Source organism: Xiphophorus hellerii, chromosome 2 (assembly GCF_003331165.1).
Source record: "Xiphophorus hellerii strain 12219 chromosome 2, Xiphophorus_hellerii-4.1, whole genome shotgun sequence".
Classification (NCBI taxonomy): Eukaryota; Metazoa; Chordata; class Actinopteri; order Cyprinodontiformes; family Poeciliidae; genus Xiphophorus; species Xiphophorus hellerii.
The window spans coordinates 28692312-28706166 of NC_045673.1; the positions used below are offsets into that span (position 1 = coordinate 28692312).

A 13855-nucleotide genomic window follows, 5' to 3' on the forward strand; every position below is an offset into this window, starting at 1 on the left:
GAACTTTTTTTTTTTCACCATAAAGAGCAAAATGACTTCGCCCATTTGTTTCCCAGGCTTCCCACCCATAACACTCACATCCACTCATCTCCGTCGGTTGATTTGAATGGATAAGCTGGAGCTGAGGTGAAAGCCTCTGCACCCCATCTGCCTTTCACATGATGCCTTTCCTTCAGCCTTTCCTGCTCTTGATGGAGCATTGTTTCTTTCCTTTCCTGTTTTGGTTGGGCCTGACAAACATATAGAAAGAGCTGGCAATCTGGGAGCCGCAGTTTGCGTGTAACATTCTAAAGCTTTTGTTCTCTTGGTTCTAGATTTTCCTAGTGGGAACCAAAGAGACAGCATGATCAGAAAATCTTTATGCAAATAAAGATAAACGGCGCTGCGCCTGTTGAAGCCTGGTTCTGTGGATAAGTCAGCAATGAACTCTTAATTCCACTCTCTTTAGAACACCTTAAAGCTGTATTTGCCATGGAGCTGGTTGCCATTCAAGGTTGCCGAACTATCTCGGGCAAGGCGGTGACTGGCCCTGATCTATATTAAGAGGACAACTGCAGGTCCGTTGCATAATATTGTCGAATTGGCGCTGACATCAGAAAAGAGGTCAGCCAACGGCGGCTTTCTGCTGGTGAGGCCTTAAAGTATCAGCCGGTCGGCCTGTTTACATTACCTGGCCTTGCTAACGGGGAGTTCGCTCCTTCAAACATATTCAAAGCCTTTCCTTCCACAAAACAATATCAAATCCTAAAAATATAGCTCTGTTTAAATATATCCGTGCTATCTGTAGTCTTTTGTCGCTCTGTGCCTCCCATGCATTGTCATTCAGAACGTCAGCCTACAACCAAAGCAGAAATCTCACAATGAGAACGTCATTGATTGTTAAAGGCTCCACAGGATGGCTTTAAATAGACCCTGTGTAAGATTTATTTTTTTTGTTTCTTTTTGTCGTCTGAGGAATCCATAAGCAGCTAGTCGAGAATAATTTCTTACATGTCAGTCAAGGTAACAAGCAAAAGCAGGTCAAGTAAAATGACAGATTGTGTTAGAAGTGAACAAAGATTTTCCAATTCAATCGAAGTTATACCGAATAAATTTACACTTCTGAGTTGTTGTTGTTGGGTTTTTTTTAGTGTTGTATTGTTTTGTTTTGTTTTAAATTGTCACAATTTCCCTAATTCACTCCTGCGGTCAATTTGGACGTGTTATTTCTGTTATCTAATCCCAAAGAGGAAGCCAGTAGATATTTGAGCGATTTCAAATATGACACTTGTTTTCGTGATGAGATGAAGGACTCATCCTCTGACCCTGGTTACACAGAGGAAAACCTGCTGATACGTTTGTTTGGTTAAAAAAAAAATAGTGCAAAAGTTTGGGGGGAACGAGGAGTTAGCTAATGTTGTGTTGATTAGAACAAAGTAATATTTTTAATAGAATTTTTTAAATTATTTATTTATTGTGGAAGCACTAAACTAATGATGCAACTAATGATTGTTAATAAAGATAATTATATTTTAGTACACAGGTGCACCCTAATTTCAAATGAAAAAATTGTTTGCGTTTTCAAAAAAATAAAAAAAAGTCTCTGAAACACCGACGTCATCACAGTGTGTGACAGATGGAAGAAATGATAAAAAAAAAATTAACAAAGGTCCTCAAGAATAACCTGCAGATGTTGCTCAATTATTAACTACTATCTGGTCATAATGACACTGGATGTGGTTCAACTGATTGCCAATTGTTATCTCTCTTGATTCAGAGTTGGATAGACGTCTGTGTCCATTTCCTGCTGTTCATGACGCTTGGGGTACATTCAGCTGCAACTGGAAAAGTGGTCAATGATATTGACAGAAGAGTCCCTGATTTGGTAAGATTTGGAAATTAAGCCGTTTAGGCAACATTTTTAATGATGAATTAGATACTGTTGGTGTTTTCGGTACATAAAATCACACTAAACATGTCCTGCTTTAGATCAGTCAAGACATTATGTCCATTTAGTAAATACCAGAATAACGAAGAATAGAAGTTTAAGTAGATTTCCTTGGTGTTAGGTAGAATGGTCTGTAGTTATTGCCTCAGACTCTTCATAATAGTTTGTTGGAATTCTTTTTGGCAGAACTAGTACAACTGAGTCATTCTGTAGTCTGCCCTACTGGCTACTGCAAAGCATTAACGTTGTTGCTTCGCTTTCTATCTGATTTAGAAGACCAGGTTGTACATTTTCTTTTTGGGAGAGACATTGGTGCCCAAGTTTTAATTTTCTGGCAGAAATCTGGAAATGTTGCTTTAATATTTCCATGTAAAGCTTCTTCCTTCATGATGCTCTTCGTTTTGTTAAACATCTTTTGCTTGTCCAACATTGTCTGACGAGGAAGCAGTGTGTTTGGTAATCCTAACTAACCCTAAAACAGGAAATGTTTAGTTTTATTTTATGCCAGTCAGCGGAAAATAAGTGTGTATGTAAACCTTTGGATTCCGGATGTCTTCAATAAAGCACAAAAATGTTTTTACTTTTGCTACTTTTGTTTCAACAGAGACAAAATATTCCAAAAGATTACAAAATCCCCATCAAGTTCATTCCCAAAGAAACGGTAAGTCGTCTTCCTCTCTCCCTGTGTTAATTTTTAATAAATAGAAAATTACTGACAATATGGATTATCAATCAATCAATCAATCAATCAATCAATCAAGTTCAATTGTACAGCACATTTCAGCAACAAGGCAGTTCAAAGTGCTTTGAATCATAAATACACAAAAGTGAAAAGTAAAAAATGTTTAAAAAGTCAACTGAGGAACCAGGAACAAACTTTACATTATGATGAGTGTCGTCATTAAAATCATCAATTTACATCAAATATATTGATAAATGTTCCATTTATTACAGTTCAAAAGTAACAGGTGGATTTTTAAGATGAAAGAAACTCAGTGTTTCGGCTGTTTCGCAGTTTTCCAGATGTTTATTCCAGATTTGTGGTGCATAGAAGCACTTTGGTTCTGGTTCTGGGGATGCAGAGCAGAACCAGAAGATCTGAGCTTTCTGGAAAGTTGATACAATGACAATCTTTGTTGTAGCAATGTACGTAACACTTTATTGGACGGGTTGTGAATAATTCTGTCATGACACCGTCATAAACATGACATAACAGCTGTCATGAACATGAGTAAGTCTTCATGAATATTTATGACTGTTGTCATAAAGTATCATTCGGTAAATCATGACACTTTTAATACAAAGTTGACATTATTCAAAATGTCTTATGACAACTTGACATTAACCAAGAAATCATGATCTGACATAAATTTGTTCTAAAAGTATTACTGATTAAACTTTAAAAAATTATGTAGCTTTATGTTATTAAAGCTAAAGTTTAATAACCCAGGTCATACTGTTATGCCTGAATGTGTCCATTTCTTTCATGATTTCTTTAAGTGATACCAGCTGTCCTGAGATGACTTTTATCACTAAAACTGTTTCAAATTTTTCACAGACTTTCTGTTTTTTTTGTTGTTGTTTTTTCTGCTGTTTCTCCATCCAGGGCGACATGTGTTGGGCAAAGTTAAACCTTTACTACTTGGAGGAGAGCTTGAAGGATTTATCTGAAAAGTTTGGAAACATTTCATCTAATAAGCTCAACATACAAATACTCATCCAATTCATTGAAGAGAAGCGGATAGGAATCAGTAATATGGCAAGTTCCCAAAATTCATTATAATGGCTTTGCTGGTGATCTAGAAGACTTTATAGTAGCGTGTGATTGTGTCTGCTTATCACTTATGACTAATTGCTAGTGCCTCCGTTCTCGTCCTTACAGAATCCACAAATGTTAGAGTTTGAGTGCCACTACAGAGTGGATAAGTGGGAAACAGGGAAATACTTTAACTTTGTCGAGGAGGTGTGTAACACCGCAGACAGAGAAAGACCTGAAGAGGAATGTGATCCACCTCCCTGTCCCACCACACCGATACCAACAGAAGAATCCTCTTCAGGTACCGTCGGCTTAATTCTTCTTGTCTTTAGAGGAAAAAAATGTGACTTAGTAAGAACCAATCAACAAATATTCTGCAGGAAAAACTTAGTGAAGTCTTTAAAGTTATGTGTGATGAACTACAGCATGTGGGTTTAGGTTTGGAGGCAGTTCGACTAACATACAGAACGTTGAACTTTATTTATGATTTGCTGAGAAAGACAGAAAGAAGCAAAGGAAGAAAGAAAGATTTACATTTTCAAAAACATGTTTATTCACTCAGTAGTGATCTATATAACATATTCATGACAACGCATTCATAAATGAAAGTTCAGAATTATGAACAATTCTAAAATTAACAGAACAACTTCGTAGTACCAGATATTTTGAAAAACATCCAGCTCAGTCATTTTGAACTAATATTGCACTAGTCACACTCCTGAAAAGCTGTGCACAATCAGCAATTCGTTCAAAATTAAGTTTATATTTTCTACTCAAATAAAACGCCAACTGTGGTTGACCAAGAAAAAAATTCAACAACTGTCAGGTTTTTTTTTTACTTCTTCTTTCTTTTGTCACATGAAAAACCACAAATGAAAGCTGTTCTGTGAAACGTTCTCCGAGTCCCTGAGTGGTGTAAATAAATCCACTGTCCTAAAAACCAGAAAGAAAGAAGCTGCCTTTCTAGTGAGCATGAACAGAAGTTTCAGTTTGCTTTCCCAAAAGTGAGATTTTCATAGCCATATGACATGTTTCTGCTGGATTTTGTGGAATACGTGTAAACTACAATGCTTGAATCGAACTGCTTGTTTGCGAACCTCAGAGGGTTATCTTGATTCAGACTGTTGCCGAATTTAAACTCTCTCCTACGTGACCAATGCTTTAGTGTGTGGCTGATCCTCTTCAATAGCTGAATGGTGGCCTAAATTCTTGTACAACAAAGAGCAGACTGTTTTCTTTTTGGCCTGAGGGGGTCCCAGCACATGTAAATCCTTTATCCTATGGACTTGAGAAAAAAACAGAGAAGAAGATCTCATGTACAGACATAAGTTTCAAAAGTTCTCAAAAGTTTTTTTGTTTTTTTTAAATCTATCTACAATGGCTCTAGTACGCCGCTGTACACTTCCTTACTGCAGACTATGAGCAGATCATAACAATTTCATTTAAATCTGAAATGGTCAGAGACTAGCATGCATTCAGTTCCAAGACAAGAAGGTGCAACATATTAGAGGTCAAGACAAAACAAAACACATTTTTCACAATATTGTGGGAAAAACTACAAATCCAAAAATTTTTTAGAGAAAGGAATCGTGTGAAAGTTGCAAAATACCCCGGTTCATATCGACTTCTCCATCTGTTTTGGTTTTTATATTTGTTTAATTGCGAGACAGTCCTAAGGGAATATATCCTTTATCAGGTTAGACCACCCAAAAATTTCAATTGACTACTTCAACATATTTTCACTCAAGTGAAATAAAAAGTAGCCATCCTATTAGTTACTCAGGTTTAATTAAGTAGGAGCAGAAAATAATATTTGGTGAAAATGCTACTGAAGTACTGAGTAGCTGACCAAATTACCTGATTTAATATTTTAAAATAATGTCAGCTTATAAACTTATATATCAGCAAATTCTGATACTAAAATGAAGGAAAAAGAAGTTACTCAAATAAATGTTACTACTAGAAACTAGTTACTACATGCATAAAGCTTGAGCAACTTATTAAATTGAATGGTATGAAACTACAGCTGTTAACTCATTAATGGGCTTTATCGCCACCTATTGTTTGGGTGGGTTCATACAAGAAACTGTGTGAATTTCTTTTTTTTTTTACACGCCTTTGGGTTGTAAAGACCAACAACCCACCCAAAACGGACCCCTTTTGGGTCCTGGCCCGCCAATTGAGAGAACCTGCCGTACAAAATGCTTTGCCTTCATATCAAAAACGGTTCACAACAAATTGACAATGTGTACACACTGGCTGAAAATCTTTGAGATCTCGCCGGAACCACTGAAGGAAACGCTCCGTTTCCACCGTCTCTGAAGCTAATCTCCAAATCCTGACCAGCAGCAAACCATGCTCCTGCTCTGCTTCCTGATTGTGAAACTGCTGCCACCTGGTATGGACCATTGTGAGCGAGCTGTATTTAGGGCAGATCTCTTGTGGCTTTTTAGGAGAAGCTTTTAATCTGCTACCATTATTTCCACACAAGAACTCAGCAAGATAAAAAACTCAGGACTGGCCTCAGTGCTCAGAATGCCCATTGAGACACGGCTGAGTCACAGGACTAAGGGAAGATGTCCCAAGGTAGCGCGGTGTTTAAAAGGAAGAAAAGGGCTGAAACCTGATTGTATACGTGTTGATTACAGAGCAATCTTCCAATCTTTCCAAAGCACTTTTCTTTTTTTTTTTTTTGCCGCCAGATCAGATGTTTTTGTGTGTTGTTTGGGAAGGGAAGGAGGGGTAAAAAGAGTACCTCTGAAGTGACTATTTAGCGCCTAACAATGAATGTTTTCATCATCAGACAGCTATGCTTCACTCCATCGGTCTTTTGTCTTCAGTTTTTGTCACTGTCTCCTAACTCCCTTTTTTTATCTTCTTGTTTTCAGTTCAGTCCACGTCAGGCCATGACATGTCATACAATATCGCTACTAAAGACATAACACGCTCATCAGGTAAAGTCTCTTATCAACCTTTTGATAGACCAACTTTTTCTTCATGAACTTACTCTTGGCCCATGATTTTGTCCAACTGTAGGAACAAAAATGACTCAAGGGGTTTCAAGGTTTTATCTCAGAAAACAGCCCAGATTGGGATTAAGTGCTTTTGGGATAGTTTGGTAGGGCATTTAGGTTAGCTTTTAGCTTTTAGAAAGATGCTCAACGTTCCTCAGTGGTTGGGTATATGATCCATATTTTAGTAACAACTGTGTTACGCAAAATTTTTTCAGGTTTTTTTTTTTCACATCATCAGCAGCAATTCTCCTATTCAAACATCTCCTCCACACATTCCAGTCATGCTTGCAGACTGAGTTTATTAAGACTCTTTTAATGGTGAGCATTTGCTCTGTATTGGGAGGGATTTTGCTCACATATCAGAATGTAACCACTGTGAGGGAGTTGATTTGACATGTATTTGTTGTGTAAATATTGCCTCGTTTTCTTCACACAATCTCCCTTTAGCCTTTCTTCTGGCTGTGGGTGAATAGAAAGTCTGTGGTAGCTAAGTTCAGTTAAAGTTGTTTCCGTGGCACTTGGAGGGATTTTGTAATGTCACAAAGCTATGGCTGGTTTCTGTGGTCATGGGAAAATGTAAGAATCTGGAAGAGATAAAGATTTGAGAGAGATATTGTCAATTTGAGAAAACCTAAGAAACTAGTCAAGTCCCATTGGTAGTGAATTTATCTTCGTCACTGCAGACAAAGCATTTGCATAACATAGCATGAGATTAAGCAACATAATCGTTGGGTTACTGCTATAACTTTTGATTGTCACTTAGTTTAAAATCAAATGCAGTGTTGTCTTTATATTCTATAAACTGCATGGCATCTTTTTCACCTACATACAAAAAATGCATAGCAGTCTGGATTAGCAAGAGATCAAATTAAATTTGGTTTCATGACTATGGAACCTCTGGAGATGATGATGCAAAGAAGGAGTCTTCATAAAATCAAGGAAAATTATAGACAACCCTGACCTATCCTCTTCATGAGACTGTCTTGGGAAGGCAGAGTATCTTCAGTCAGAGGCTTCTTCAGATTTACTGCAATACAGAGGGCTACGAGAGACCTTTGATGCCAGCAGCCATCACCATGTACAATAACTCTTTAAAGAATTAATGAGTTACAACAACATTTAACTTCCCTTTGGGGTTAATAAAGTACTTTTGAATTTGAGTATCAGATGCCTTGATCTATGCCTTATAATAAAACCCAAGGCAGAAATGCAATAGTGTGTTGGATGAATAGCATGATACATAAATGCACAGTTTCAACTATGTTTGTCTGTAGGGAGTTTTGTTACATCCTACATTTTTGCTCAGAAAAGATGTTTGTGGAAACCTGTTAAAAAAAAACACAAAATAAACAAGATAAATTAATGTTGTTTATAAGAAGTTAAATGAAAACCAAAGACTCGTCTTTACCTCTATTGTCAGGTGAACTGTACATGTTGGACTACTGAAAATATCCCTTAGTCATCCACGAGTGTTTTAGTTGAACATCAACAAAAAACCTCTGTTGCTTACAATAAAGCTTACAGCGGTAGTTAGCTTGAAAAATCTGCTCTACCAGGCCGCAAGGACGAGACGAAAACCGATGACGAAACGACATGAGAAAACAACAGCGCCTCAGTTAACACCTTCGTAGGCCAAGGTGTTAACTTGGCCTACGAAGTTAACACCTTGGCCAAACAAGAAAGTACCATTCAGGTTCCAGCTACTTACTTACGTAAGTTAATGGATCTGCTGCAGACTGGTTGGTTCCAGATACCACCGGATGTCTAACGGTGGTTCTACATCAACAGTTTGAGCTGATTTTTGCTGGAACAGAAGGAACTTTTTGACAATTTCACACAGGGCGATTGTACAATAAAAACACAATCACTACTTGATTTCTTTTACCTACTGTATGTCAAATCCAGTATTGGCTAGAGGCAAAAGGTTTAACAATGCTTTAAAGAATTACGACCTGTTATTAGGAATTTTATGAGTTTTCTTTTTTCTTTTTTTTCTGTTTTTCCATCCCAGCTTCTTCGCCAAGTCCCCTTCGCCAGGTGGTGGAGAAAAGCCTTTTCTCCTTACTGTTTGTCCCACTGCTGGCCCTAATCTTCCTGCTTGTGTGGAAGGTGAGCTAACGTTTAACCCCTGACACGAGGTCATAAAACTTCACGAGTTGTTCCAGAGACAATATCTGTTTCTCAGAGGGTTTTATGGTGATGTCGGAAGATACTCACTTCTTTTTTCCACAGCATTTATTATAACCGTCGGCAGCCTTTCAACTTTCTGCCGACACTGAAGAGTCTAGTGAGCGTTTGGCACATTATTATTATTATAATTCTTTTAACCCTTTGCAGGTCAGGTCAAGAAGGAACGTAGAGCATCCTCGGTCAAATCGTGGAGAAGAAGAAGGCTTTACAGAACCACATCTGATGGCACCTCAGCAGGACGGTGAAACGTCAGAAAAGTAAGCTGCTTCTGTTGCCTGCTTCTCGTCGTTTTCCACAGCTTGTGCATCTTGCAAATGGATGCAATTAGCAACATAATTGTTATTTGTGTTCTTTTTGTATTTTGCCTAATCTCTTGTCATCAATGATGTGAGGTCTAGACTCAGTTATTCTAACTTCTGAGGATAGAAAAATCTGCAGTGAACAAGAAAGAAGTGGAAACACAAACCACAAAGTCATATAACTTGATAAGTAGCAGGTGTGCTCTTAAATGAGCGACACGCAGTGTAAAAACTGTGAAGTGGTAGTGTTTTTGAAAGAATTGGGACTTTGTCCAAAGGCAGGGTTACTATACAGTTACACTGTGAAAGGTCATGGAATTTCAAATCATAAAAACAACAATTCATCTGGAACGCAGTGCCTCAGCTGTTTGAGCTTTGAAAATTTGTATTGAGTCAAGTAAGGTGGGGAAGTCACCTTTACTCGACTTCCCCACCTGAATCCCCACAGTAAGCGTAATATACTGTCAGTATAAAATGGTATGATATGTCAGAGGTATGTAGGGTACCAAAACTGAGTAGTTTTTATATTGTGTTTTCTTCCATTTAATTAAATAATACACTAGTTTTAGAATTTCCTATTCATTTTAAACAGAAAAACAGTATGTCAATAACATTAAAAATGCAAATGCTTGACCTGTCAGGTTGAACTACAGTCTTCAATAAACTCATATCTTGCTTCTGCCGTCAATGTTTAATCCAGCAGGAAAACACTTTTGCCGAAGCGGGAAGCTAGCGTTAGCTTGTCTGAACTTTGTTTTTATATGACTTGTTCATATAAAAACAAAACTTTTTCAAACAAAACTTTCAGAAAGACACTTAACACTCGATTTTGGATGTTGTAGAACTAAATAGGATGGAGCTGCACTAAGGGAAGCGCTCCATAGCGGCTCCTACAGACTAGTGCCAGCAGCAATTAGCAAACAACTGGTGGGAATGCATGACTGCTGAGCTTATTATGCAAACTGCAGCACCGCTAAGAACCGTTGGAAGCGACATGGAGGAACTCTGTTGTGGTGGCGTGTTGGAAAGGGTTGGAGGTTTTCAAAGAGACTGAGGCCTATTTCAAGGCATCAGATTCAGCCATGATGTGAAGTCAACATTTTTAAAACTTATTTTTGGTATATACAGCATTTTCATACCATCTGAAGGTAACATAGTTATTAGGTTAGATCCCCTAAAGGAGAAATCTCAGGTGAGGACCATATTTGTGGTTACTTTTCAAGTCTTAAATGAATTAAAAGATGAATTAAATCTTGAGTTAGCAGCAGTGTAAAGAAGGATGAAATCAAATGTCTTAAAAGACACGTTGAGTATATTAAGGTAGAATAGAATAGACTCTCTGTATTCTTAACCAACCACCATTCCTACCAGGCGTTTCTCTCCATTTAACAGAAGCATATGTTAAACCCCAATTTTTGTCACTTCAATTACAAAACAAATATTCCTACTAGATTTCACACTATGGTAATGGTCTGATGGAAAACTGTTACTGGTTTTAAAACAAAAACCTTTTTAAATTAGTGATAAATGCCAATCCCTGTTTCTGGCCCACTCTGCTGCTCACTTTGTACCTCTTAAATACAGCTCTGGAAAAAAATAAGAGACCACTTAAACTGACTGGTTCTCTGATTTTACTTTTTATATTTATATGTTTGAGCAAAGTGAACATTGTTCTTTTATTATGTGAACTACTGACAGCACGTCTCCAAAATTACAAACATTTAGTACTTATTAACAGAAAAAGAGAGATGGTCTAAATAACGAAAAGAACACAGCGCTTGCTTTGAGACTTCAAATGATGCAAAGAAAACAAGTTCACATTCGTTTAGAAAGAACAATATTAATGTTTTAACTCAGGAAGAGTTCAGAAACCAATATTTGGTGGAACAACTCTGAGGCTTTCAATGAGGCTCAGTGCAGTGGACGCTTTATTTTTTTTCCAGAGCTGTACAACAATCTCTTCTTTTCCTTACCCTCAATACTAGCACCAGTTAAGTAGTACTACTCTTTGAAACAATGTAATTAATGATAAATTGCAAACATTCAAACACCAGACTCGTTTGCTCAGTCTGTGGGTTCAAAATTGTGGCAGATTTCCTTTCTCACACCGTGCTGTGCATGGCATGGCCATGTGCATGGCATGGTATGCAAGCCAAACTCTTCCAGCAGGGAAATGAAAACAGTGTCATTTGAAATTCAAGGCTGCGGCTTCTCCAGTAAATCTGCCATGGACAGTCACAAGGAAGCATCGCTCGCAGACCGCAAGCGAATGTGAATCACTTGAGACCAGCGCGTGACGCACAGAACGGTGAAATTAGAATATGTCTAATTTTCAAAGAGGAAATGGGCCGCGTTTAGATGATGTTAGCAATTTATCCATTTACATTGTGGCACATTAAAGTCTTCTTTGTTGTTTTACGTACAGTGGTCACACCGCTTTCACACGATGAGGGTTAAAGCATTCAATGGAGCAGTGGACACTCTGCCCACTGCCATCACCATCTGCAGAAACACTTTAATGAAAGTTGCGTAAGCTGAATACAGTGGAGCAAATGATTTTTAAACGGACTTTCACGCACAGTGCCTGGCTAACGCATGCACAATCTCTTAAGCGTCTTCACGTTTTCAACCTCAGTCCTCACTGCTTTTAATGGGATTTCATGTGATAAACTGACAAAGCACCACACCTCTGTGACGTGGAAGCAAAATGATGCAGTGTGGTGTTTACTTTATAAATAAAAATCAGAAAAAAATGGTACTTGACATGACTTTTAACGCAATCTTTTCAAAACTGCTCCAGCTCATCTATGTGGCCTGTGCAAAGTGTCTCTAAGTAGCAATCTTCAAGTCTCCAAATTCTCAGTTAGACTTTAACTTGTTTGTTCTAACACAATGAATATTCGTTGAGCTGGTCATTCTGTTGTTGCTCAAAACGTTTATCTAGTGTTGTCCTGTATAAGGCAAACCTTCTCCAAAGTCTCAAGTCGTTTCCAGCCTCCATTGGTTCCGTTCATCTTTTTATGAGGTTTTTTTGTTGTTTGTTTTCTGTGCTTTTTTTCGTAGTTTTTACAGTGGCTTTCTTTTGATTCTTCCATAAAGTTAACATTTTTTGGGTGCCAATCAAATTCTACTTGCTAATCTGGTGACTTATGAGGACAATTCGCTTGATGATTTTTATCAGAGTAAAAGAGGCTGAACACGCCACTGATTTTTACGCCTGAAGATCTTTTAAAAGTCACGTGCAGTTTTTGTTTTATTTTCTGTTTCACGACTGCGCATGAATTTGTGTTGCTTACTCACCAACAACAACAAAAAAAATCCAATAACATTCATGAAGGTTTGTGGTTCTAACACGACAAAATGTCAGAGATTTAACAGCGATTTGATTTGCCTGGACGCCGTCTAACATTCGCCCTGCTGTCCTTTTTCCAGAAATGCGCTGAACCTCCCCGCAGAAGTGTAAAGCTCTGCAAATTAGAGTGCGCCAGCAAATTTGGTGAGTTTTTATATTTATTTAAACGTTTTGTCCTACATTAAAGCTCGGAAAAGGAAAGAAATTGACCTCCTGTACTTCTCTAATGCCTTTCTCCACATTCTCCCCAGGGCTGTGCTCTTCTCTCTCTCTTTTTTTTTTCTTTCATCTGTTGGTGTTCAAAGGTGAAAGACAAACACGAACCTGCACAAAACAGTGAGACTGCAGAGGTTGAGAGGCCTGTTTTGACTGCGCTCCAGATTAACGGTGGCAAACGTTGACTGCGAGTTTTGTCAGGCTCAATCAAACCTGACGCTGTTTTTTGTTTTGTTTTGCTTTTTTTATAAGACAATTCATCCCTGTGCTTTTTGAAAAGGACTAAAGATTTTAGCCGATAACCTTTACCCATCCAAGCCCTAGACGCTCCCGGCTCCAAGCTATCTCTGCATCTTCGACCCTGTGGTTAAAACTTTGCATATTTATCGACTTCTTTTTTTTCCCCTCCAGGTTGCCATGTTTGCTTGTTTTTTTTATTTTTTCCCTACTTCTTTTTTTTCCCGCCTTCTTTTCAGTCGTCAAAGAACAAAGACAGTGTGACTGATGCCGGCAATATCTTGTTTGAACTGGGGCATGAATTTCTACCTCTGGTAACGCTTCATGTTAACCACATCCTCAACAGCTCCCCCACTTTTCTTTTCTTTTTTTTTTTTATCCTAAAAAGTGTCTGAGGTTCTCCAAAGAATAGCAGTGCTGAGTGTGGTTGGCCCCAAAGTTTAGTCACAGTAGTCTGGCTTGTGTATGTTCCCAAGAAGAAGAAGAAGAAGAAGGGGGGAGTGGAAGGTATGATGTATTTATTTATTGGTGGTTGGCACTCAGTGGCTACTCTTCCACAGATGAAAGATTTTGTTTAAGGGCACCTTTTACTCATGGGTCACATTTAAAAAGTAAAAAAAAATAAATCTCTGTACCAACATATTGTAAAGCTGAACACATTATCCTCTTGAGCAAATTATGCTGTCTATTTCAATGTAGTTGGAATATATATATATATATATATATATATATATATATATATATATATATATATATACAGTACAGACCAAAAGTTTGGACACACAGTTGTGTCCAAACTTTTGGTCTGTACTGTATATATATACATATACATACTGTATATACATACATATGTGTATATATATA

The 13855-nt window shown here is 37.8% G+C and overlaps 1 protein-coding gene across 2 annotated transcripts in view; it reads left to right on the forward strand.

Moving 5' to 3' along the window:
• kitlga (kit ligand a) overlaps positions 1-13642 on the forward strand; it is a 42439-nt gene extending 28797 nt beyond the window's left edge. Inside the window, exons 2-11 of one of the 2 annotated variants that reach the window (XM_032545888.1) lie at positions 1011-1015; positions 1757-1864; positions 2532-2588; positions 3534-3686; positions 3810-3984; positions 6572-6637; positions 8709-8806; positions 9035-9144; positions 12619-12682; positions 12790-13642. In XM_032545888.1, coding sequence (XP_032401779.1) covers positions 1793-1864; positions 2532-2588; positions 3534-3686; positions 3810-3984; positions 6572-6637; positions 8709-8806; positions 9035-9144; positions 12619-12649 — 762 coding nt within the window. In that variant the 5' untranslated portion in view covers positions 1011-1015; positions 1757-1792 and the 3' untranslated portion in view covers positions 12650-12682; positions 12790-13642. The remainder of the gene's footprint in view (positions 1-1010; positions 1016-1756; positions 1865-2531; positions 2589-3533; positions 3687-3809; positions 3985-6571; positions 6638-8708; positions 8807-9034; positions 9145-12618; positions 12683-12789) is intronic. The other variant, XM_032545881.1, reaches the window with a different exon arrangement.
• Positions 13643-13855: the final 213 nt, after the last annotated feature.